Raw genomic sequence first — 26,254 nt, 5'->3', positions numbered from 1 at the left:
ATTTTGACCTGCAACCTTTAATGTACAGATCAGTACACTAAAATGCTTCCCAACCTTTTTTTCTGAGGCATAAGTTAAGAAATTTAATATACTGTTTTGTAAAGCAGGTTTTGGGGTATTCTCTTTTTTATCTTGGTTGCTTCAGTTAATGTTTAATTAATCTCCATAAACTATATCTCATTTATTTGGTTAATAAATGACAAAAATTGGTTATAGGTCAGGAATTATAAGCCACTTCAGAATTGGCATATATTACCAATGTAGCTTGCTAGCCAGAGTGCAAACTGCAGACTTACAATCCACATTCCCTATTAAAAGTCACATATATATCCAGCTCATCGCTCTTCTGGATATAGAAGTTTGGTCTTTTTAAAACGAAGGGTAGACATTTGTGGGGGGGGGGGGAGAAGAATGTTGCTTCCACCTCTTCAAAACCTGAATATTTGCAATCCCCCCCAAAGTTGGAGAAGTCCAGAAGTTTGGGATGGTAGAAATAGCTAAAACCTGTAGCCAGAAATCTATGCTGTATTGTGCTAAGTTTTATTTTATTTTTCTGCATAAATCATGGAATTTGATGCTCATCCTTCATTTCTACTTCAGATTATCTCCATTATTATATTTTATATTTTTTCATGTGATCTTCTCCTGATCTATAAAAATAATTTTAAACCTTGGCAATTATTCTCATTCCTATAACTCTCTCTCTCTTTAAGAAATTTTGTTCAGAGGGCTCTTTCTTGTGGTGTCTCTGAAAGACAACATTTACATTTTGGAAGGATTTTTTCCCCCTTAACTCATTTGTAGTCTGCTCGGTAGCTCCGTTATCCCTGGGAAATACATTCAAGGTTTGTGTCTTAATTCTTAAGGTTTAAAAGCTTTATTGCATTGCATTATTGTCTTGAAATGACGTTTTATTTTGTTTATCTTCCTATAGGGAAAGAAAGGGCTAAATGCTCTACCGCATATACTTGTTGATAACCCAAGAATACAAACCAGCCGGGCTAGCAGTGCATGTGCAAACAGGCTGCGGACACCCGCCCTGCGCTAGCATCCCCATTTGCACCTGTGCACATATGCAAACGGGGCCAGAGGGGCTAGTGTGATGGGGGAAATGCTCACCCACACGTGTGCGCACCGGCTAGCCATTTCCGCAGCTCGCTGGCCAAGAGCCCAGGACTGGGCCACGGATGATAGGTTGGGGACCCCGGGTTTAAAAGCTTGAACTTCAGGTACCAGTTGTATATGCTGAATTTCCCATTTTTCTTCCTATTCTTAAATCTTTCTTCTTTACTTTTTTCATATTAAATACTAAAGACATCAAATGAAAATTATTGATGTAATTTAGAATAAGGTATCCATTTTGTGAACTTCCCAGAAACCTCTGGCTTCTGGGTAGTTAAAAAAAGAAGCAGAATTTTGGGGGGGGGGGGAAAATTACGGAAATTTCAGGGCAATGCTGAATTGTTTTAATTTCAAGGTGAGAATACTGAAATGAATTAATACTTCTGTAAAAGTTTTAAAACTAGATCTCCATTTTAAATGGCAGCTGATATCTTAGAGAATGCAGGCAGTTACAATAATAGACAATAAACAACAATATAAACAATAGGTTTGAAAAAATTCTGGTAATTGGATTTGTAGAGCAATATATATATAGTTGGGAAGAATATTGAAATTACGCATATATTTTCAGACTTATGTTTTATTGTTTTAATAACATACACACATGCACACATACCCACATAACTAATAACTTAGCATATAAACATGTACTGTTTAGCATCTTTGATTTGATTCGTATTTTCTGAGAAACCTAAACAGTAACTTCAAAAGTATGCAAGTCTTATTTTGTAAAATCAAATTTGTTAAATATGGAGAGACAATTACATTCTAATGTAATCTTAAGCTTATTGACCTTTTATTTTTATTATGTGAAAAAATATGATAAATTCACAAATAGCAAATAGTATTTGACGAAAAATAATCCGATGCCACTACAATATTTTAACTGTTCATGAATCAATTTCCTCAACTTTTTTTTTGTTATCTGCTTCTATGGGTTGATAGAATACATGCTAGTGGTTAATGCGGGAACTCAGGCAAGACTAACATAACTCCACCTGTCATTTGGGTAATTGTACCCTGGTGCTTGTTATTTTTCATAACTTTGTCTATTTTCTCTTGCTTTTCATTCAACCTAAAAGTTCTTCCAAGACTAACAACATTAAGTCCCCTGTCTCTCTTTTTTTAAATCCTTCAACTAAAAAAATCACAGCCATCTGAATTTTATCTTGTATAATCTTTTCTTCTTTTTCTTGCTTCTCTCTTGTTCTCTTTTCTTATCATAGTTAAAACTGTACTGTTGTTCTATATATTATAGCAAGATCCATTTTTCTATTTGATGCCAGTTCATATCAAAACAGTTTCCCACCACTGCCATTATTCTAGCTTCAGGAAATAGGTTATATAGCACAGTATGAAGGAATAGGCTTTATTCTGTGACTTTTGTTGATTAACAAGGCTGCATTTGGAAAGCTAAGAGTTTTATGTATCCATGCATCACAGGATTGAGCATATAGAAAAATATAACAGCCCCTCACTACCCCGTCATCTTTTTTGAGGATTGTGCTATATGAATCCATATTGGATTCTAGCTGTTGTTCAAGTAGTCTCTTGGCTATCTTAATGCTCAGCTTATAATCTAGTCAGGTGCAGTAGTCCTCAACTTATGAAAACAGTTAGGACCGGAACTTCCATTGCTAAATGAGACAGTTAAGTGAGTCACCCAAGTTTACTCCATATTTTTTTCTCTGTGGTTGTTAAGCGAATACATGGTTGTGGATCGTATGGTTGTGTGGGAAGTCAGCCCCCCCAGAGAGGGAAATATTAAAAGGGCAGAAAAATATATTTCCTCAAAGGATCTTAAAGAGACAGAAAAGCACGCCCAGTTTTTCTTAATAGCCCCAAATCTCCCTCCCCCAAGCAGAAACCAGCTGTATAGAGATGCAGATGTAAACCGTTCAGGAAAGTTGAAGCTAGAAACTTAGGAAGACAAAGACACCTAAAATCTACATACCCCACCCAAACTCTAAGACAGGACATAATAGGATTAACCCAGAGATGCCAAAGGTCACACCCAGACTCAGGTCAGAATACATGACACAGGAAATAGCCTCAAACAGGAACAGGAAACAACTCCAAACAAAAGGCTCAAGAGAGTATAAAAACCCACTCCCTACATGTGCTCACCTCTTTTCTCTCTTTCTTCCAGAGCCATCTTTCTGTCTGGCTCTCCTCTTCAATAAACTGCAACCTTCTTTCTAAAGCAGTCACCATGTTGTTTATCCCCGGCTTGGTCTGAACCGTGATGAACCCGGAGCCACGGGTTGCAGACCTGTGCCCTAGTCCAATAAAGTAAAGAGTATCAATATATCAATGAAAATGTTCAATGCATCATTTGCATCTTTGGTATAATGATATAAAATAATATAAAATTTGGACCACTGAATGCAATATCCATTGGATGAAATCTAGAGAAATCAAGATTTTAACTGTATTCAATTTTTTCTCAATAATTACTTCGTCCTCCAATATTATAAGAGGCAGACATAAATAAACACAACCTTCTTCAAAATGGTCAACTAGGATCTTCTGTAACTGCTTGTTCTTCATATTTCTTGATGTAATAAAAAGTCTAGAATCAGAGTAGAGAGAAAACTCTATTTTAACATTATTACTTTCAACTTATAGAATGATGATGTGCAGAATACCATACAGATATGTTTTTATCTTATATTAACGTCTTGGTATTCACCGAGGTACATTGGGGAAGACGCCCCGAAAGGCAAGATTTGTTCTATTCCTTAGTTCCTTCAGCTCATGCATTCCTTCATAAACTCTCGTAAGAGAGAAATACGTTATCAGAATGCGTTATGATCGGTTCACATGATGAACTGATTGCCAGAAAAGGTTTGCATGTGGTAGAAGAAAAGGTTTCGCAATGTTTCCCCCTTCTCTTAGCTGTCCCACAGTTCATACAGCTTTCACCAATAAAGCTTTTTATCTAACCCTTTTGTTAAGTATAGTTTGGAAAATGTTGTCAAAAACATTAGTTTTAATTACATTTATACTTGCCTTCCCTCTGCTTCTCGTAACTCTTTAGCATGTCCAGGGCTAATAGTCACAGGTTTTCTCAATGTTGTACCTGCAAAGTACCTTCTCTGGAATTAATCTGGTTTAGCCCAGTAGAGGGCACAATGAGTACGCTGTTTAGCAAGAAGCTTAATAAAAAAAAAAAAGGAAACAAAAGTGTTCTTGACCTTTTCTCTCCTCAAAGTGTCATTTAATCATTTTGCCATTCTTCTCACCTCTGCCTAATTTCTACAGTGTACCATCAGGCCCTTGTGAGTGATGGTGTCTTAAAAATGTAACCCCCCATCCTATGCCTAATTGAATATGAAAGCTGCAATTGCTTCTCCTATGGTGGTTTCCCCTTCTACGTTGCTGAATTTAACCTGATTCACTTCCCCTCACTTGGTGGGTTCTGCACCAGCATTGGACAAGGGATGAAGCTAATGTGTTGGGAAGGATGGGTGGTAGTTCCTGATATTAAATGTGTAATTTTTGCACAATGGTTAAGCTTTTCCCATTTTTCCCCATTTTCCTTTTTGTTACACCACCTTAATCTGCTTTAAAAGGTACCCTTAATTGGATGAGCAGGGTTTTATGAATGCGTCTTTTAATACTCTCAATTTACCAGTCAATATGATTAGAATAAGGGACGCGGTGGCTCAGTGGGTTAGGACGCTGAGCTTGTCGATCAGAAGGTCAGCAGTTTGGCGGGTCGAATCCCGAGTGCCGCGTAGCAGAGTGAGCGCCTGTTACTCGTCCCAGCTTCTGCCAACCTAGCAGTTCGAAAGCACGTAAAAAAAAATGCAAGTAGAAAAATAGGGACCACTAAGGTGGGAAGGTAACAGCGTTCCGTGCGCCTTTGGCGTCTAGTCATGCCGGCCACATGACCACGGAGATGTCCTCGGACAAGCGCTGGCTCTTCGGCTTTGAAACGGAGATGAGCACCGGTCCCTAGAGTTGGAAACGATTAGCACGCATGTGCGGGGGAACCTTTACCTTTACCTATGATGAGAATGGAATCTAGGGTATTTCACGTCAAGGTAGTAAGGCAACATTCTGTCAAAAGAAAAGGAAACCAACTAAAAAGCTTTTAATGCATTTTGTTTCAGTGCAAAAGATGCCAAAGAAGAAGCGTAAAACTGCAAACGAACCTGATTCCAAAGATCAGGGAGAAGAGGAGGCAAGGGACCTGTCAAATGCAAAGTTAACACATTCTGCAGATACATTCATTATCATATCTGACAGCGATGGAGAGGTGAGTAAACAAGAGCATAAACAAAATAAATATTGACTTTGGGGATCTAGTTATATACCAATATATATGATTGAAATGAGTTCAGGCACTTGAATATCTCCCATATAAAAGCAGAGGTGAACTAGAGTTTATTTATTTAGTGAAGTTAGTTGCTGCTCATCTTATATATATATAGTAGGAACCACTCTATTTTTTTTAAAATCAGGGTCCAAAAGCCCCAGAAGGCATGATGGGATGACATCACAGGTATGGTAATTTATCATATAACTGCCCATCTCACATGAAAGTAATTCAGGGTAGTGTATACAAAACAGTTATAAAAAGACATAAAAATCACAGTTAAAAATAAAAAGAGGTACACAAAACAGGAGAGTATGATGTTAACCCCAGTGAAGGGGCCATCACAAAATCAATCCCAGGCCTGGTAACATAGCCAGGCCTTGAGGAACTTGTGGAATGTTAAGAGGGATGGATCTTCTCTGAGGGGAGAAGATTCGACAAGGCAGGCATTATGGCAGACAAGGCATATCTGCTGGGAACCACCAAATTAAATTCCCTAGCAGATAGGACCCAGAGCATGCCTCTCTATGAGACCTGATGAGGTGGGAGAAGCGGTCCTTCACATAACCCAGCTTCATGCATGGAGGGCTTTAAAGGTAAAAAGCAACACCTTGAATTAGATCAGAAGCAAACTGACAACCAGTGTGGCTCACAGAGCAAAGGTGTATATCGCTCTACATGCACATATAACTGCCCATGTCATCATTACATTTTGCACTGGGTGAAGCTTCTGGATACTCTTCAAAGACAGTCCCATGTAGAGCACATTATAGAATCCAAATGGGAGGTAACTAGAGCAAAGTTAATTCATGGAAAGCAGGGTTCTATACTAAAAACAGAAAGTAAAACATATTAAATTGACATACTGTACTATTACACATTGGAGAGGAGTGTTGTATGTAATTTGGTAGCATTATTTCTAGCTGACTAAGGAGAGGTGGTAGAGAGCAGTCAAAAGCCAGCATCTGTCTTCTACCTAGAGTAAAAAAATCTTGCATCAATTGCAGCTTCTCAGTGGATTAATATGCTCCTGATAAGAAGCTCATTTTTAGAGTCCTACTTGATCTTAGGAAGAGATGACTGAGGGTTGAATAGTTTCAACAAAACAACAAAAATCTGGAGCAGCTAATGTTATACAGTAAGTAAATGATTCTACCTCTTCTAGGTACCAGATGTCCATCAAGGGACTTTAAAAATAATAATAAAAAAAACCCCGTAAAAGATTTTTAAATGCTGCCATATTTTAAAATTTGCCTGGAAGTCTGCTTAATGAGAAATGTCTAAAGGTTTTGGGGATAACAATTCATTCCAAAATGCTTCCTTTGATACTCATTTGCTTTTAATGTTAAATTCTCATGATAACATCAACTTGAGAAGTGTTGTTTACTGGTACTGTATGAACAGATGTACAAATGAACTAGACTAAGACAGGAGCCTATATTCTGTCCAATGCAACAAAGTTATATTTAATCACTAATTTAGATTGTTGTCGTTTTGTAGTATTCAGTACAGTATTCATATATTAAATGTAGGAATTCTTAATTTGCTGCTAGTAATATTATTAATGGTGTTTCATGAATTAACAATTGCATTTTAGATTTTAGAAATGATTTAGGTTTTCCTATAAATTGAATTTAAGCCCTGTAAAATTAGTGATGGATTTTAATTTGCTAATGTATGCTTGCACTTTTTATAGCTTTGTGTTCTGTACCAGCCTGCTACCGGCCTTGCAGAAAAGGCAACCCCTTTATAAACGGCAAGAGGCTGGAATACGTCTGCCAAATTTATTACAAAAACAAACAAAACACATACCAAGATAAAGGAGCTTTGAAACACTATCGGAGCGGTTGCTTTCAGCAAACCAGCCCTCCCCAAACATTCCCTTTATAAAGAGTTCAGGGCGTGGCCTCTCTTTGCCTCCTTCCGAGAAGCCCCACAGCCTTCCTCTGCTTGCTCCTACTTGACTGCCTCCTGCGTCGGGCGTCCTTGAACAGGGCCAGCTGTGGGTCATCTTCATCCACACTGTCAGGCTCACACAGCTGGGTCTCCACCAGGTAGGAGGGACCTGGCTGGGGGCTCTGCGGAGCCTCAAAGCCATCATCAGCAAGTTCTTCAACACCCCCCTCCTCCCCCTCATCTGAGTCATCCGACCCAACTGCCGAACCCACAGGCTGACCCTGAATCACAACACTTTGCCCTGTTTTTTTTAAAAAAGACTGTGATTACAGTATTTACAGTATTTGTACATTTCCTAGAGGATTTCAGCTCTAATTAGTAGATTTGCGCCTAATATATTAATGGCTAATATTGATATAGTTATTATCTGAAAGGACTAAAAATGCTGCAAATGTTAAAAGAGAAAAAAACCTTTACTGTTAATGATATTGAAGTTAATACCTGTATATTTATTAGAAATCCTCTCTCCTAAGGAAACTCTTTCAAAGAACCATATGATATAGCAGTGATTATTTTTTTTGTGCTGTACTTCCAACCAGACAAATATGTTAAACAAACTTTGGATTCGTTTTGTGTTATTTTTCATGCTGAAATTTGCAAAGAGGAAATAAGTGAGGCTTAGTAGAGTCTGCTGAACTTGAGAGAATAAATCTACTGCTGGCTATAATTATATTATTGTGTATATATTTGAAAGCAGAAAACCCCCCACAAAAACAAAAACCCCAAACTTTTCTTCAAATAGTTCTGTTAACTATTTGCTACTTTGGTTAGATTGTATCTTCGAATATCTAAACCAGTATTTCTCAACCTTTGCAACTTTATTTTTTTTAAGAAAATGTTATTGATTTTTTAGTTTTACATTTAAATATTTGAAAAGCAGCTTGGCAGCTGAATTGGTCAATAATTCAGAAACATACAAATATCTTTAGTACAGGTCTCAAACTATTACATTAAATGTCTCCTTTCTTTTCCCCTTGGTATTTACTGTCTCATATTTAAATTAATACAATTCTTATATCGATTAAATAAAAAATAACTTTCTTACATTTGTCAATAATTTTTATTTTATACATATCCTAGTTGTTTTAACATTCAATCTTTTTAGACAATGTCCTGGTTAATTTTCCCCAATTTTTAGTTTTCCATTAATATTTAAATTTAACATTTAATATTTATAATTTCCAAGTGTTAAATAACCCCATTTCCTTTTATCACAATTCATCACAAGATCTAATGTTCAGGATACATGTCTCATCTATTTGAATTCTCACCATCTTACATCAACTAATTAACAATACAATACAATATAATATTCTTATTTTCTGGTAATTTCCAAATATCTTTAATTTAGTAACCAAAATTTCTCTTATTTCAACATTTAATACTTCTTCTCTTTTTCTCCTAATATCTACTATCTCATATAAGCTAATAATTTTTATTATTACCATTAAGCAAAAGCATATTTATTATTTTCATCCATAGAATTTTAGCTTATATATATCTTAATTACCTTTGCATTTGACTTTTATAAACATATCAATGTTCAAATTTAACTGTTAATATTTATAAGTTTTAAATGACCAAAGTTTTCTTTATCTCAACTCATAACAACTCATGACTTTTGCAACTTTAAGATGCATGGACTTCAACCCTCAGAATTCCCCAGACAGAAAGATGTTGAAGTCTATAGTTACCACAGTTGAGAAGCATTGATCCGAACAATACATTCCGGTGGCATAATTCCTCATATTGTAGAATAATATATACACAAGGAGGCTATGAAAGAGTCAGTTTGGTTCTGTTTAAGTGAAAATTTTTCTCAACACGTTTAGTGAATGGATTTATTCCATTTTCCTTTTTTAGAAATATAATCCTGCCTTTCATTTTGTTTCTTCAAAAAAATATTTTCTGGGAATTGTAAAAAAATATTTCTGACTTTTAAAACTTCCAGTTGCCTTATAATAAAAGGATGCAAAAGTCTGGCTTAAAGTAGTACACAGTTTTGGAAAGGAGTTCATTCTCATTTCATTGAGCAGCATTTGGATGAGGTTCCTTATGATTCACCAATATAAAGGGAGACTCAGAAATCAGAGATTAATTGAACTGTTGTTGTTTGAGCAGCCTTTCATCAGACATCTTTAGAACTAGTCTCCAGTATTGTTTTTGAATTGGGGTGCTTTGGAGTGGTTGCAGCTGGAAAATCTCCTATGTGCCTATTTGGTGTATCTCTGGCAGATTGCATTTTCTGTCATGCTTTATTGTCAATGCCATTTATGCCGTCTTGCAACTTTTGAAAATCTTTTTTTGCACAGGCTTTGTTTGTTTCAGCATCTGCTAAGGCTAATCAGGAGAAGTGTTTCTGCCCAGTTGTTTGATCATTGTCATTTGCTTCTGAACAGTGCGAGCAGATGACAAAAGTGACTTGAGACAGACTACTGTATGTAATTAGTGTCTTCATCAGTTTTTATTGCCGTTGATCAAAAAAAATGTAGTTTTCTAACAGACCTGTGTATAGTTAATAAGCTGAATTCTTTTATTTGCTGCATTTGTATCCCCCATTTCCCCAATGAAGTAATCCACAATAGAATATAATTGCTAACTAAAATGTTCCGAAAAATCGAAACAATAAATGCCACATTATATGTTACACCACACTTGTAACCGAATCTGTGAATTTGCCAAACCATAACTGTTGAAGTTTATATATTTTCTAAGAAAGTACAAAATTTCTTTACACTAATGCAGACGGCTGGTTCATCTTGACAAATATGTTCCTCTTTATTGAATGTATTCATTATTATATTGAAAACACACAAATTGTATCACCGTAGAATGGTTAAAGCAGAAGAAAGGTAATATTTTGAAATGGCCAAGTCAAAGTCCTGACCTCAGCTCTACAGAAATGTTGTGGAAGGACCTGAAGCAGGCAATTCCTCTGAGAAACATCCCTGAGTTGTTCTGTAAGGAGGAATGGGCTAAAATTCCAAATCAATATCCAGGGCTGATCAATGGTTATCGGCAATATTTAGTTACAATTTTTGCTATCCAAGGAGGACTCACCAATTAGTGAAAGCAAAAGTTTACTTACTATTGCCACACACAAATAGATAGCATTGGCCATTTCCCTCAATACATCAGTGATGAGGAATAATCTTTCTGACTCATTTGTTTAATTGTGTTCTCTATCTAGTTTTAGGACTTGTTTTCAAGTCATAGTGATGCAAAAATTTTGAAAATTCAAAAAGGTTCACAAAGCACCACTATAATTCAAAACTTGGATTTTAGGAAGTTGATTTTTCTTTTTTTGGACATACCTGAGATTGATTCTGGGATTGTCTACATCAGGGGTGTCAAACTCGCCACGTTATGTGACGTGTCGCTACGTATTGTAACTTTTTCCCCATTGCCAGAGTTGGGGTGTGTGCGGTTTTGGCATGACGCATCCAGTCTGCAGGCCGGCAGTTTGACACCCCTGGTCTACATGCAAACCATATGCTTTACCATTGAGGAAGTTACAACCTTTCCCCCACTGAGATACTGATAACATCTTCCTTCAATTCCTCACAGTGATTTCATAAGGGCTAAAAAACATGGGCGGATTGGAATAGTAATCCCCCAGCATTAATTACTGCAAGTCCTCTCTAACTTGTCAGTGAAAATGTGGTAGGTCGGTTCATATGAAATCTGTTTTAACTTCTGTAACATTCTATGTTGTTTTAAGCTTCTAAAGCAGATGTTCTGAAAGATGAGGAAGATTTGTATGCACGCATATGTATGTCACTGTAGCTTCTTGCAGTCTCAGGGCTGTTTGAAATGTGTAAAAATAGCAGGCGATACAGTTGTTACTGGATTTTACCACTTCTGATTACCCACAGAGATTACATGTTCATGGTGTGTTACTGAAAAACAGCTCTAGTTGTGTAAAGTTAGCATATTGAAAGAAAATATGTTTTAGTCTAGGCTTCATTTTACTTCCATTTTATCTTCTTTGCCATTAAGAAAAGAAAAGCTTAGAAAGTCAAATCAAGTACAATACTATCAAAAACAACAAACCAACAAATATAAAAGTAATTTTTTAATAACATTCTGCTCAATATATTTCTACAGTAGAAATATTTTGGTAAAGGGACTGAGCTAGATTCCAAATCCCAGTAAGCAGGTGCTCATCTATATGGTAATATTTAAGGATATGCTGAATGGCACCTATTCTTCAAATCGCAATGTCAAATGTACACTTTCATTACAGGTTAAGAGGCACAAGAAAAGACAGCCCTTGCTTCTGTGTGCTACATATAGCAATCAACAAAATAATTGAAAACGCAACATAGAAATAAAAGCAACATAGAATAAAATATTAAGAAAATAAAAGCAAACATACATATACAGGGCATTTATATAATCACTTTTGCAATATTAAGGAGATTAAAAAATAAACTAATGGAGAATGGATGTAATAAAAAGCTTTAAGGATTCTTAAAAGGACAGTAATGGAAAAGCAGAAGTGGGATTGAAACAACTGGGAATGTTTGTCTGGGGGAAGAGAAGAGAAGACAGAGAGGCATATAATGCTTTTCAAATATTTGAAAGGATGTCACCTAGAAGAAGGTCAGAGCTGCTCTTTATCATTCCATAATACAGGGCATGACAAATGAATCTTAACTCAGAGGAAGGACAATTTCAATTAAATGTTAGAGAAAGGTAAGGGTATGTTTCAAAGTCAAAACAAATTACTGCAGTTTAGAAGTCCTGCTGAACTGTTTCTGATTAAGCTTGCTTTGGCCAAAACCAAAACCTGGTATGTTTTGGTTGTTTCAGGTTTTGTTTTCATCCCAAACCTGAAACAACCAAAACATGTCAGGTTTTGTTTCTGCCGAACTGTGATCAATCCCAGATGATTTTACCGAGTACATCACCTACCTCTCCCCGGTGCAGGTCTGCTCTTTCATCTTCCATCAACCTCAGTCACCACAAATTGGCACGTGGCCCTTGTTGCAGTAGTGACTCAGCAGTAAGGAACCAGTTCCCCACCTGGCATATCCTACTGGCTGGTCTGCCCACTGGTCTCCCCAGATTTTACCTATAAATGGATTATGAGAGAGAATAAGGAGGTGAGGAGGTGGATGGAAATATAATTATTTATTACGTGTGAACAAGGATTCTGTTAAAGAAGCTATGCAGCCTGAGGTTTCAGCTCAAGGGAAAAATGTATTTTAATGGTAACAAACTATGAAGAGAAAGAAAAGACTTTATTAAAATCAGATATTTGGAATTAGAAAATATTATTCTGGAACTGACAACAAAATTGGAGTTTGATGGTTATTTGAGACCCACACATCAATTACAGTTTACATGGTTGTGTATCACAAAAATTACCATATATAAAGGAAGCATAATACTTCATTGTTTTTTATTGTTCCTCAGTTTTATAGTGTATCTGTCAATAATCAAATTGTTCCTAAATTTAAATTTCGGCCATTTAAATTTAATCTTAACCAAATGTAACCCTAACCCTTAAGAATAAACATTACTTTAGTTCCTAAAAGGTGAAAAATAATCCAGATATTGAATAATTCATATTTTTCTTACAAAGCTCTTAATGTTTCCCAGTTTTGAAGATGATGTTCAAACTTCCATTCCATTATGTGTTTACTTTTACATTTGAGCATATAAAAAAATGTTAATGTATTAGAATGTGGCAATCATTTCCCAACTCAATTGCATTCCTTTACTAATACATTTACTTTTCAAATCTTTTTTTTCATTTCTCTCCCAAGTGTATTCTATGCAATTTTTTTACTAATATAGAACAGGCTTCCTATGTTATGATGGCAGCTTAGAAACATATATTAGTATATTTACCTTTTGACTATATCCACACTACAGAATATTTTTAGATTATAGTTTATTAAAACTATTCATTTTTAATGGAGCAATAATCCAGCTACACATTTTCTTCTATATACTTGATTAAATTGATCTCAGATGAGTTTTTCTATTGCTCTTCAGTATTGTTTTATGATTGGGAAATAAAGCTCTTGATTTCTAGTTAGTTGGCATGTTAACATTGAAGGAATTAAATGTTCCAATTAGTTGAAATCCATCTGAAATTGAAGTAAGTGTGGAGAATATAGATGAGAAAAAGAAATACACACACACTTGAATGAAAATTAAATACTGTGAAGGAAAGTGGGGGGGGGGCATGAAAACAGTAGAGATATATTTACCTAACACTAATAGTGGGATAGGAAAGCTGAAGATGGGAACCTGAATTTCACATATTAATCTAAAAACCTTTCCTCTGAATATATGCAGTTCTCTATATAAGACCTTGATCCCTTAAGATTTAATAATTCTATATTTCCTGCTTAGCTTTTGACAATAAGTTGCTATCAGGATTACAGTTGTGAGCCTTGTAATTGTAACATACAGCCTATATTACTTTGTTAATGAAGACATGTAGTGAAATACATGAAATGCCATAATATGATCAAGGCTCATTATATAAACTCTGCTGCTTGCCTAATCTTATTAATTTTCTTATTAAATGGATGGTTATGTGTTGTCATAGAGTGTGTGTGTGTGTGTGTGTGTGTGTGTGTGGTGACAAATCCATATACAGTAGCCTTTTTTTCTCCAACTTTTATCACAGAGCTCACAAATGGATAGTTTATATTATTAGCTGCAGTAACTTGACAAGTCTCTTCTTTGCCATTTATATATAACTTGCAGTTACTCACTTCACTTTTCCTGTGAAACACAATAACCGTGATCTCTTATTCATTGATTATTTCCAGGTCCACACTAAGGCACAAGGTTAAAAACCAGGAGACCGTGAGTTCTAGTCCTGGCGGCTGCATGAAGCCAGCTGTGTGGCTTTGGGCCAGTCACTCTCTCGCAGCCCTAGAAAGGAGACAGTTGCAAAATCTTGTCAAGAAAACTGCAGGGAATTGTACAGGCAGTCACCAGGAAACACCATTGACTCAAACGGACAGAAGAAAAGCTTTTGCGTTTTACAATATTTCCATGAGACTTCTCAACCAATAACAAGCATTAGTGTGTGTACATTTACATTCCTCACTAACATGTTTTTACCATCTACTGTATGAGCATTCTTTATACCTTTTCCATAAATAACCAAGGGACTCTCACGGATTTTTATTTTAGTCCAGAATTTACTTCAGTGGTGAATCTTCTGCTAAATATTCCATTTATTCACATGCTTACATCTGTCATATTGCACTTATCATATTCAACAAACTTTAATTCGATATAATGCAAAAATATACCATAATTTAAGCCTACTCCCTTTATCGTATGCTTTCCCTAAATCAACAAAATGCAACACATGTTTACATTTACCATCTAAACTATTTTTGTTTACTATAGTAAGATTTGCACACTCCTTGCCTGGTATAAAATCACATTTCACTTCTCAAATTCTGCTCACTGTCTTTTCTTGTTCCCTCTCCTATAGCCATATAATAAAGGTAAAAATAGTTAGTGTAAATACTATGTTTATTAAATTTATATCTCACTGAATTTATTAAGTATGCCTGGGAAGGTGTTTGGCAGAATTCTGATCCTGTGGGTTTTTTTTACCTGCGGTCTTGATACTGCTGCCTTATTTTTTTTAACAGGGAAACAATAATAAGGTCCTTCCAATTGTCAGGCATAGATACGGCCTTCACACAGTCATTGAATGTGTTACACAGCCATTCCATAATAATGGTAAAAAAGATGAGTGCTTACATTAAATGTAGAATTGTTTTAAGAACTAATTTCTTTCTGTGTCCTCGGATAAAGTCCTTTTATAGAGAAAGCAATGTAGTTTATATTATGTTTATATTCTGATATTTTAAAATGTTTAACACCTTCCCTCCCCAAACAAGAAGGCTCTATCCAGAATTCTTACTATTGGCTGGCAGAGTTATATAGTGTACAGATCAAATTGAACCTAACTGTTATCTTTTCTTGTAAATGGATGAGGATTATTAAAACTATAGGTCAGATTAGAGCAGCCCTACAACCTTTATCTGTTTATTTCTCTTTGCATTCAGTACAAGTGTCTCAAGATCTTGACAGACTGTAGATGCTTCTGGATTAAGGAGTTTGCTTCCATAGGAAGCAAACACTTCCTGTGAGTGTATTGGAGATGTAATTAAGCAGTGTCTTTCATTTTTGAATTCTATTAAATAAAAATATTTTTAAAATCACAATTAATAAAAACTGCATGTATGTGTTGAGCCCATGAGAATGAATTGAATTTAGCTCTGCACTGATAATTTTCTGGCATACCAAATCATACATAGATTCCATTGAAACCACCTTTTTGCAATTAATATTCATTTCTTTTACTGCAGGAGATTTACTTGTTTTGCCTTTTATAATTGCATTTTTTCAGTATTTAAATGCTAGTACATTTCCAGAGAGAAAATGAATTTCCTCCCAACTTCAGTTAGTCATATTTTACATTTGTGTGTGATATGAGATATATTTATATTATAAAGAAAGTGGGAAGTACTAATAAGACAGAACTTTTTCCTTTGGCAATGAATTATGTCTTGGACTCTGGGATGCCCACCTTTCCTTATAAGCACAAAATAGAAGCCAGTAGCAGAGCTGCTTTTTGTAGAAGTAGACTAAATCCATTTGATTATGGAGAGCAGCTTTTGTGCTGTTGGTTGGATTTACATCAATCCCATACTACAAGTCTCAGCGTATCTGGGTAGGATGGCCAGTGCTGGAAATTCTGAAAGGCTTAATCACAACATATTTAGAAAGCATCAGTTTGAGAAATGCTCATTTATACTAATGGAAGCCTAATGCTAAGGGAAAATGTGCATTTCTAGGTCTTGTCTCATCTTGAATAAATCCATAGTCTCAAAAAACTTTGGATTGCTGCAAGATATTTTCTACAACAGTTTGACATTTGAAAATGTTAAAATTTAAGGTTATTGTATGGCAGCATAGTAAAGTAAATATAAGACACTAAAGTAGTTAAAATATTTTTTAAATTTCTTGCATTTGGAATGGCAAAAATTAGGCAAATGATTGGGGAAATAGTGAGAAACAGTACTGTAGGAGAAGAAAAATGTTTTCTAGACTTCTCAAAAATCTTTTTAGATAATGGTAAGGTCTTGGCTACTGTATGTTACATGTTTTTTCCTAAATCTGCTCCCTTCTCATCTTCATTGCTGAAGAGCAATTCTGATTCTTCATGAAACAACAAAAAAAGCATAACTATTTTAAGTTAATCTATTTGTATAGATTTAGTTAATATATTCACAGGTTTGTATAAATCAGTTTCTCAAAGTAGAAGGTTTTTTGTTGTGATGAATATGAGCTGTCAAAGAATTAGTAGAGGTTTGAGCTGAAGTGTCATGGTGTCACCTTTTATTCCCATCACCTTACTCTACGGATACAGCATACAGTGGAAACTCTGAATGCCTTTGTTCAGGATGAGAATAAGTGCTCTTAATGGTGAATCTTGAAATATTGAATTTTTTTCCCTTTAAAAACTCTGGAATCTCTGGTTCACCAGCCTAATCTGGTTAGCGAAACTGGGTCACTTGGGTTGTGGGACTTCATTATTTTTCTGAAAGTCTTTCCCTCCCCCTGACAATATGACACGAATTTGCTCAGTGCTTTAGTTGCCTTCTGTTGCTTTTTTTTAAGGAAAGATAATACATAGTTAGAATTATTATCTCTGGTCATCAGGTGAATCTGGAGAATTACGTCCAAGCTCCTGATAATAAAGGAGGATAATAAAGGAATCTTCTCCATGCATCATACAAAGCCCCAGTCCACTGTAACCACTTAATTTCTCTTCCACCCTGGATCTCAGAAAGAGTAACAGAAAACAGAGGAATAGTGAGGAAGGGACAAGGGTTAGGATTGCCTTTGTTTAACATCTTCACTATTGATCAGCATTTGCATACTAATGAAATCAACGAATGATGGTGAGTGACGTGAAGCTGCAAGAAGATGCCAGGGGTCCCAGGAGCAATTCAAAAACATGAACGGAAAATTACAGGATGAGATTTGGTTGTAGAGGTGGGGAAGATCAACACTGGCATGAGATGAGAACTGCAAATAGGAACAAGAGGGAAAGTTGGAAATGCTGCTGGAACTCTGTTAAATTTCATGTGTGTTCGTTGTACTAAAGCCAACTGGGAGCAGTGCTCTGTATCGGGAATGATTTCCCTGCAACAATTATAGAACCAAAATTGATAATGCATCTTCTCTTTTTCAAAGATCTCTGCAAGATCCCTTGCAGTTGTAGTAAGTCAGAGTGGAAATTCTCTCAAATCCCATACAAACTCGTATTAAAATTAGTGAATAGCATCCATTACAGTTGCAAGAAAAAGTATGTGAACCCTTTGGGATTACGTGGAGTTTTGCATGAATTGGCCATAAAATGCGCTCTAAACGTCATGTAAGTCACAACAATAGAAAAACACAGTCTGCTTAAAATAATACTACACAAACATTAGCTGTTGTCATGTTTTAATTGAAGATAAGATGGAAACATTCACAGTGCAGGGTGGAAAAAGTATGTGAACCTTTGGACTTAATAACTGGTTGACCCTCCTGTGGCAGCAATAACCTCAACCAAACGTTTCCTATAGTTGCAGATCAGACCTGCACAACGATCTGGAGTAATTTTGGACCACTCCTCTGCACAAAACTGTTTCAGTGTAGCAATATTCTTGGGATGTCTGGTGTGAATCGCTCTCTTAAGGTCATGCCGCAGCATTTCAATCGGGTTGAGGTCAGGACTCTGACTGGGCCACTCCAGAAGGCGTATTCTGTTCTGTTGAAGCCATTGTTTTGTTGAATTACTTGTATGCCTTGGGTCATTGTCCTGTTGCATCACCCATCCTCTGCGGAGCTTCAGTTGGCGGACAGATGGTCGTACGTTTTCCTGCAAAATGTCCTGATAAACTGGAATTCATTTTCCCATCAATGACAACAATCCGTCCAGGCCCTGAGGCAGCAAAGCAGCCCCAAACCATGATGCTCCCTCCGCCATGTTTTACAGTGGGAATGAGGTTTTGATGTTGGTGTACTGTGCCTTTTTTTCTCCACACATAGTGTTGTGTGTTTTTCCCAAACAACTCAATTTTGGTTTCATCTGTCCACAGTATATTTTGCCAGTAGTGCTGTGGAACATCCAGGTGCTCTTTTGCAAACTTCAAACGTGCTGCAATATTTTTTTTGGACAGCAATGGCTTCCTCCGTGGTGTCCTCCCATGTACTCCATTCTTGTTTAATGTTTTCCTTATTGTAAATGTGTCAACAAAAATGTTAGCATGTGCCAGAGATTTCTGTAGGTCTTTAGCTGACACTCTGGGATTCTTCTTTACCTCATTAAGCATTATGCGCTGTGCTGTTGCAGTCATTTTTACAGGACGACCACGCCTATGGAGAGTAGCAACAGTGCTAAACTTTCTCCATTTGTAGACAGTCTGTCTTACCGTGGACACATGAACATCAAGGCTTTTGGAGATACTTTTGTAACCCTTTCCAGCTTCATGCAAGTCAACAATTCTTGATCATAGGTCTTCTGAGAGCTCTTTTCTGTGAGGCATGGTTCACGTCAGACAGTGCTTCTTGAGACCCATAAACCCAAAACAGGTGTGTGTTTTTAAAGGGCAGGACAGCTATCAGCAACACATCCAATATCATCACACTGATTGGAGTCAAGGTTGGCTCACCCCTGGCTCCAATTAGCTCTTGGAGAAGTCATTAGGCTAGGGGTTCACATACTTTTTCCACCCTGCATTGTGAATGTTTCCATCTTATGTTCAATTAAAACATGACAACAGCTAAGGAACATGATTTGGGATTGGATCAGTAGTCTGGTATCTGAGGGGCAGATGTCCAATTCCAATTGCATTCAGTTCGTTTAGAAAAGGTTATATCTTGTGTCAGAAATTCAGCCCAGCCTGATATCATCCACAAATCTGATACCTGCTATGTCAGGTTTTTCATTAAAAATAGAAAAAAAATAGCCAATTAGTTAATAGCGTAAAATATGTAGCCTTATGATCTAGAATCAAAGCAGACTAGTTTCTGAAAGCTTATGTTTTCTGTTGTTTCAGGTATTGTAAGATTCTTTCATTGTGTTTTTTTTTAAAACATCTAATATGGCTACCGGCTCTACTAATTCTTCACTGACCTTTTTTTAATTAAGCTAAAGCGCAGGATTGACTGCAGTGAGCTCCAACTGCTGTCTCTTTTCTCATTTTTATCAATTTGTTGTTATCCTCCAAGTGCAGTTCTTTTTAGCCCCCTGTGAATGTTTAATCTGGTTCAAATGACTCATGCTTGCTTAAGGAGCATGATTTGGGTTTGGATCAATGCTTTGATATCTGGAAGGCAATCCCATGTACAGTAATAGGACTTCCTATTCCAGAGTGAAGAAATGGAACACACTATTTGTAGCTTTCTTGGTGTTGTTTTTATTTGAAGCTATTGTAATGAAGGGCAATCTGGGGTCCTCCAGCTGTTTTGCACTTCATCTTCCATCACCTCAATTGATCTCCACCCATGTTAAGATTATGGGATTTGCAAGCGTATCCCTAGCATATGTACCCCAGGCTTTGCAACCAGAGTATATTTTAGCTGTGCATTGAGGATGCTGATTGACTAGAAAAAAGTATTAAATCGGTTGGTTAAGGTATCTTTTAATATTTCACTTCAGTTTTTTCCAAATACTTGCTGCAATGTCTGTTTTCATTTTGATTCCATATATAATGAATGCTCCATTTAGATAAACCGAATAGTTTTGACATGCTTTTCACATAGGTTTCACATTTTAGTCTCTGTCAATATTCATAACTATCTTAGTTTTTTTTTAATGAAATCAATATTAAACAACTTTGCTTTTTCTACTGATATTTCTTTTTAAGGTGAGCAGCAAACTAAGACATGTTGCTTATGTAAATTTTCTTAAAAGCAGTCTCAATTATTTTGTTGGTGGCAGTTCATTCTATGCTATTATCTTTTCTACTACCCTCTCCTATTGGTATCTTAGAATTATATTACTTTGCTGTTTGTATGTACGCTGAGAGCTTGTGCACTGGAGACAAATTCCTTGTGTGTCCAATCACACTTTGCCATATAAAGTATTCCATTCCATTCCATTCTATTCCTATTCCTATTCCTATTCCTATTCCTATTCCTATTCCTATTCTAGGCAGGGACATTCTTGTACTGGACCATTTGATTTCATTTTAGCAATCACCCCAGGTTTCCTTCTTTGATCAATTTTTATTTTCACCTCTCCCATTATAAAAAAGAAACCTGCATAACTCTACTTATGTTCACTGTCTTCTGGTCTTCCCTGGGATGGATATGGTCTGCAATTGTACCTCCACTGTTATGCACTGTAGAATTGAACTGTCCCCGACTACTACTTATTAGGCTGTTGACTTTTTAAAATATCCTTAGCTGACCGTTTCAAGAGGTTGTAGCATGACTGTCATTTTGAAGGATGTGACCACCTCCACGCCCAGCTCTGAGGGAAGCAAATGGAGTTAGTAAAGTAAACTGAGACATAGGGTGTCTTTTTTCACAACTCAAATTGGGATTCTTTTTCTCCTGATTTTTTTAGTCCTTTTCTTTGAGGAAATATCTTTACTGGTTTAGATTTTTCCTGCTGTGTTAAGGAAGTATCCAGCTCTACTGTGCATGCTCGCTGCATGAGCTAATACGATTTTTATATTCCCATCAAATTTTGAATTTTCCAGCAAAACAACTTCTCATTAAAATCTCATACTGCGGGTACTTGGCTTGGCAGTGACGGACGTGAAGTATATTGTCTTCTCTGACATGGGTTTGCTTGTTTGTCTGCATGTCTTATTGCTCATTATATTTATCATACGGCTCTTTTAATAGCTACAGAGTGTTCTTCTCTTTTCTGCCTGAAATTTCTCACCAACTGAGTCTGCACTTATGCCAGTTCTTTTCTTTGGTTCTTGTTCTCTTTGCCTGGCCTTGGATATTTGGACAAAGGTTAGGCAGGGGGCTAGGAAGGGCAGCAAATAGGAGCATCTCCTGTAGTTTATATATTTACCATATTTTTTTTCTTCTGCAGCAAGAGGCCAAAGAAGAACAAGATCTGCAGAAGAAAAGAACAAAGCAGCAGCTGGATAGAGTGAAGTTCAGCGCAAAAAGGAAAATTGCACGTAGGTGTCACGTGTCTGGGGAAAAAGGGGATATGAGAGAATGAAGAGTGTACACTTTAAAAAAAAATCCAGCCTTTACGTATTTCAAACATCTATTTTTTTTATTGAAAAGTTTTTCAATACATTTTATCTATAACAACCCCTCCCCCCACCCCCTACCCAACCCTACCCAACCCTCCCCCCTCCCCTTCCCCCCCTCCCCATCCCCGACTTCCTAGAGCTAAATACAAGGTATAAAAATAAAAACAATCATTAACAACCCTATGCTAACAGCAATAATCTATTAAGTCTATAGCACTCTAGCTCATATAAATTGACTACAAGCAATACAAATAACATATCAAAACTTATTCAAATGCTAAATGAAACTTTTTAGTCCCATATTTATTCTGGATGTAATCAATCCATTTTCTCCACTCCATAATATAACGTTGTTGCGAATGGTCCTTTAAATACGCCGATATCTTTGCGTATGTCAAACATCTATGTTGATGCTTAATGATTTAGCTTATATGCATGTGTAAGTGAGGTTGCCACTGTGTTCTGGTATACTGTTGCTCCTAGTCCCCAATATATCTAAGGTAATCTCCCACTGTTGTGTATCTGAGATCAGAAAGATGAAAGGAGTTATAAAGGTTACTGGTGCTGCACTATATGGTAACCCAGAGGTAAGAATGAAAAGTGGTTATTATCACTTCATATATATTATTTAAGCCACATATTGTGAGATTTGGTGCAACTCCAACGCATTGCATTTTGATTCAAACAATTACCAGCCAACATTTGCCTTTATTGGTAACTGGTTTTTGAGAGTTGAAATCTATCTGGAGTGTAACAATTTGAGGAAGGCTGGCCCAGCCCTATCTAAAGGCTGCCTTGCAGTCATACTTTTCATGCTAGGTAGCTTACCATTAGGCAAAGAATGCACATCCAGATCTAGTCATTAATCAGTCTGACCCAAAAGCCTCCTTTGAGTTTGTATTAAGGAGCTACAGTTCTGAGGTAACCAGTGTCAGTCAGTGAACAGCAACTGGAAAACTAGGTTCTGTTGCTGCCACCAACTCTTCCTTATAAATAAATCAGCCTTTGGGAAACCAGGAGAGGATTGAAGGGGAAGTCCTGATCCCACTCTGGGTCTGGCTAACTACAGAATAGGAAGCCAAACTAAACTGTAGGAGTTTTTAGCGCAGCTAAACTGATGTGGATGCTGGGAGGAAACTAGTTAGTTCCAGAATTTAAATAAAATTCAGCATTGTTATAGATGCCAGAAGAAGGTAAGGTTGCAGAGACACAACACACAGTTAAAAAGAATTTTTAACTTTTAACTTTAATTTTACCTCCATCTAGCCCTATAATCTTGGTAGACCTAGGTAATTTACTTGAGAAAGAAGCCATGGACTCATGAAGTTGAAAGGGATATAAGAACATGTCTAGGATTTGCTGCACCCGTTCCTGATAGTAGGATGATTTCAGATGGTGTTTTTTTGTTTTTTAAAGAGTTATTTCTGATGGACCATTAAAAATGTAGCAAAAAATAAAATAATTCACGGAATAAATTTTGGTTTAGTCTCCTCGTGATAGCTTCACAGTTTTATTCCGATTCATAAAATATGTATTCAGAAACACTTATACCCAACAGTATTTGCCAACTTGATGCAGTCTGGTAGAAAGGCTCCTTTCGTGTCCCTTTGTTCAGTGGTCCTCCATAGCAGGGGTCCCCTCTATAGCAGGTCCAGTCCATACCAGTCCATGAACCTGTTAAGAACCGGGCTGTGTGAGCAAGTGAAGCTTCATCTGTGCATATGCGGGATCTAAGTTGCACATGAAGCCATCCCCCCTGGTCTGGGGAAAAATGGTTTTCCACGAAACTTTCTCCCTGGTGCCAGAAAGGTTGGAGACTGCTGATCTACAGGGGTCATGGAAACAGGCTGTTACTGTATTCTTTAGAAAGGCCCTTAGAACCTGGCTATTTCAGCTGGCCCTGGGAGTGAGTTATCTTAATGTGTTCGCTCCGGAACTAGATTTTATCTTTTTGTACATGAAATGGTACCCCAACGTTTGTTCATGTTGATATATGGTGATATGTTTATGTTTTAACCTGATGTGTACGTGTTGGAATATGTGTCGCTCGGAATTCTTAGTGAATGGAATAAGCCCAATCAATGAAATAATGCTTGCAACATATATCTAATCTGAAACTATATGAGATGCATTTGGGAAACCAGTGATTGTACTCTAAGCGGAAATTCAAGTCAGTATTTGAGAAGTCTTCTCTATAGGTTTTTCTAATAGGAAAAAAAAGGTTATATTTGGGAATCCAAAGTAGCGGAAAGCCTAGCGCTCTCAGCCCTTTAAAGTAGGCCAAGTCAAGGGACAAACACCTCAGAGATCCCTGGAATGCCATTTAATTAAAATAAAGGATAATATCAGAACCTTTGGAGCCTGTCCAAGTTTTTCTCTGCTCCCTCTTACGCTCTCAAAGTCAGGGTGGGGTTATTCTGAGTTTCTTGCTGGGGTTGCTTCAACCTCTACACTATGTACCATATTCTTTTCCGTGTATAAGACGCTATTTTTTCCTGCAAACACCCTGTTCAAAAATCAGGTGCGTCTTATACAAGTGCAGTGTCTTATACATGGAAAAATAATGGTAACCTCCGCAGCCCAGGGCATGCCTGTGTGGGTTGCCATGCCGCCTGGTGCAGGTGTCAAGCCCCTGTGGGCTTCCCACTAATGGGAGGGGGGAGGGGGCAAGATCATCGGCTGGCCGAACTTCAGGATTTACCAGCTCAGCTGATCGGCGCGGAGAAACTCGCATGCCAGAGCGTCTTATACAAGGGTGCGTCTTATAGACGGAAAAATACGGTAAGTGCTTCTCCAGGTCCTTAAGAATTCTTTCATACCAAGGTAATCTCTACATTCCTTTACAAGAGGTGAAAGCGGAAGGGCACAAACAACACCCTTCTCCCCCCCTCCCCCCGTTTACGCAGAATACCTACAAGACAGGTTCATTTCAGTTGAATGTGAAATTTTCATTGCATTCAGTCTTGGAAATTTTTGATCCCTTGTACCTGTTTGGAACCCACTAATGTCAGACTTATAAGGTAGAGCAAGCTAGGAAACAAATGCTTATGTGCAGTGGTGCGCTAATATATGCGTCACATCTAGCTTGGCAAGTTCCATTACTAACAAGCCACGGCATTGGTGTACTAGGGGACTAGGAATTGGTGTTTGGCTCTCAACCAGGTCATAAAACTCTTGAAAATGTAGCAGTTGGCTCCTGCAAGCCAGCTCCAGCACATCACTGTCCAGCACATCTCTAAAGTAGTTTTATAAATAGCTATAGAATAGCTACAGTAACAGATCTTATTTATTTATTTATTTTTGGGACTTATATGCCGCCCTATCTCCCGAAGGACTCAGGGCGGCTAACAACAATAAAAAACAACAGTACAAAAATTAAAAAAAGAATTAAATAGCCCCAAAATAAATTACACAGTTAAAAATTTAAAAATTAAAACATATTTAAAAACCCATCATCAATCCAGGTCAGCCTGATGGAAGAGAAAAGTTTTGAGGTCGTGGCGGAAGGACCGGAGGTCCGGGGCCATCCGAAGCTCAAGGGAGGGGGAGTTGGTTCCAAAGGGCTGGTGCTCCCACAGAGAAGGCCCTCCTCCTGGGGGTCGCCAGCCGACATTGTCTGGCCGACGGCACCCTGAGGAGGTCCTCTCTGTGTGAGCGCACTGGGCGATGGGAAGTCGTCCCCGTTAGCAGACGGTCCTGGAAATATCCCGGGCCTAAGCCATGTAGGGCTTTAAAGGTAAGTACCAGCACCTTAAATCTCGCCCGGAAGACAACTGGTAGCCAATGCAGCTCACGCAGGAGGGGTGTAATATGGGAGTATCGGGATGCTCCCATCACTACCCGCGCAGCCGCATTCTGCACCAGCTGAAGCTTCCGGGTGGTCTTCAAGGGCAGCCCCATGTAGAGAGCATTGCAGTAATCTATCTGAGAGGTAACAAGTGCATGAGTGACCGTACGTAGGGCATCTCGGTCCAGATAGGGGCGCAACTGGCGCACCAGGCGAACCTGGGCAAATGCCCCCCTGGCCACGACTCCAATATGATCTTCAAAACTGAGTCGTGAGTCCAGGAGGACGCCTAAATTGCGCGCCCTATCAACGGGAGGCAACACCTCTCCTCCCATAACCAAAGATGGAACCTCTTGGACAAGTCGAGATGCCGGTACGTAAAGCCACTCAGTCTTGGCCGGGTTGAGCTGGAGCCTGTTCTTCCCCATCCAAATCCGTACCGCTTCCAGGCAACGGGACATCACATCGAGGGCATCACTGGCTTGGTTCGGGGTGGAGATAAAAAGCTGGGTATCATCGGCATATTGATGATACCTCACCCCAAAATCACGGATGATCTCACCCAGCGGCTTCATATAGATGTTGAACAGGAGGGGCGAGAGCACCAACCCCTGAGGCACCCCACAATTAAGGGGCCTAGGGGTTGATCCTCTTAAGTCTGAATGTGCTTCCTTCCTCCCTCACTTTATCTTCATGTGAATTTAGGAAGGGCCTATCTGGGTTATTTACTCAAACAAGTTTTTTTTAAATAAACCTATGCCTCCCCTCTCTGATTGTTGCCTTGGTAACAGT

At 37.7% G+C, this 26,254-nt stretch overlaps 1 protein-coding gene across 14 annotated transcripts in view; it reads left to right on the top strand.

Moving 5' to 3' along the window:
* UIMC1 (ubiquitin interaction motif containing 1) overlaps positions 1-26,254 on the top strand; it is an 82,550-nt gene that overhangs the window by 8,861 nt on the left and 47,435 nt on the right. For 11 of the 14 annotated variants that reach the window (XR_014025117.1, XR_014025118.1, XR_014025119.1 and 8 more), the window contains 2 exons: positions 5,241-5,386; positions 21,504-21,594. Coding sequence is in view for 10 of the 14 variants with exons in the window: in XM_081317708.1 (XP_081173834.1) it covers positions 5,241-5,386; positions 21,504-21,594 (237 nt within the window). In the remaining 4 variants the exon portion in view is untranslated. Of the gene's footprint in view, positions 1-934; positions 1,230-5,240; positions 5,387-15,196; positions 15,540-21,503; positions 21,595-26,254 lie in introns of those variants that run through there. The other 3 variants (XM_081317704.1, XM_081317703.1, XM_081317709.1) reach the window with 2 other exon arrangements.

Source organism: Vipera berus (genome assembly GCF_964194415.1).
Source record: "Vipera berus genome assembly, chromosome: 2".
In the NCBI taxonomy this organism is placed as follows: domain Eukaryota; kingdom Metazoa; phylum Chordata; class Lepidosauria; order Squamata; family Viperidae; genus Vipera; species Vipera berus.
This window is presented reverse-complemented; position numbering and strand designations above follow the sequence as displayed.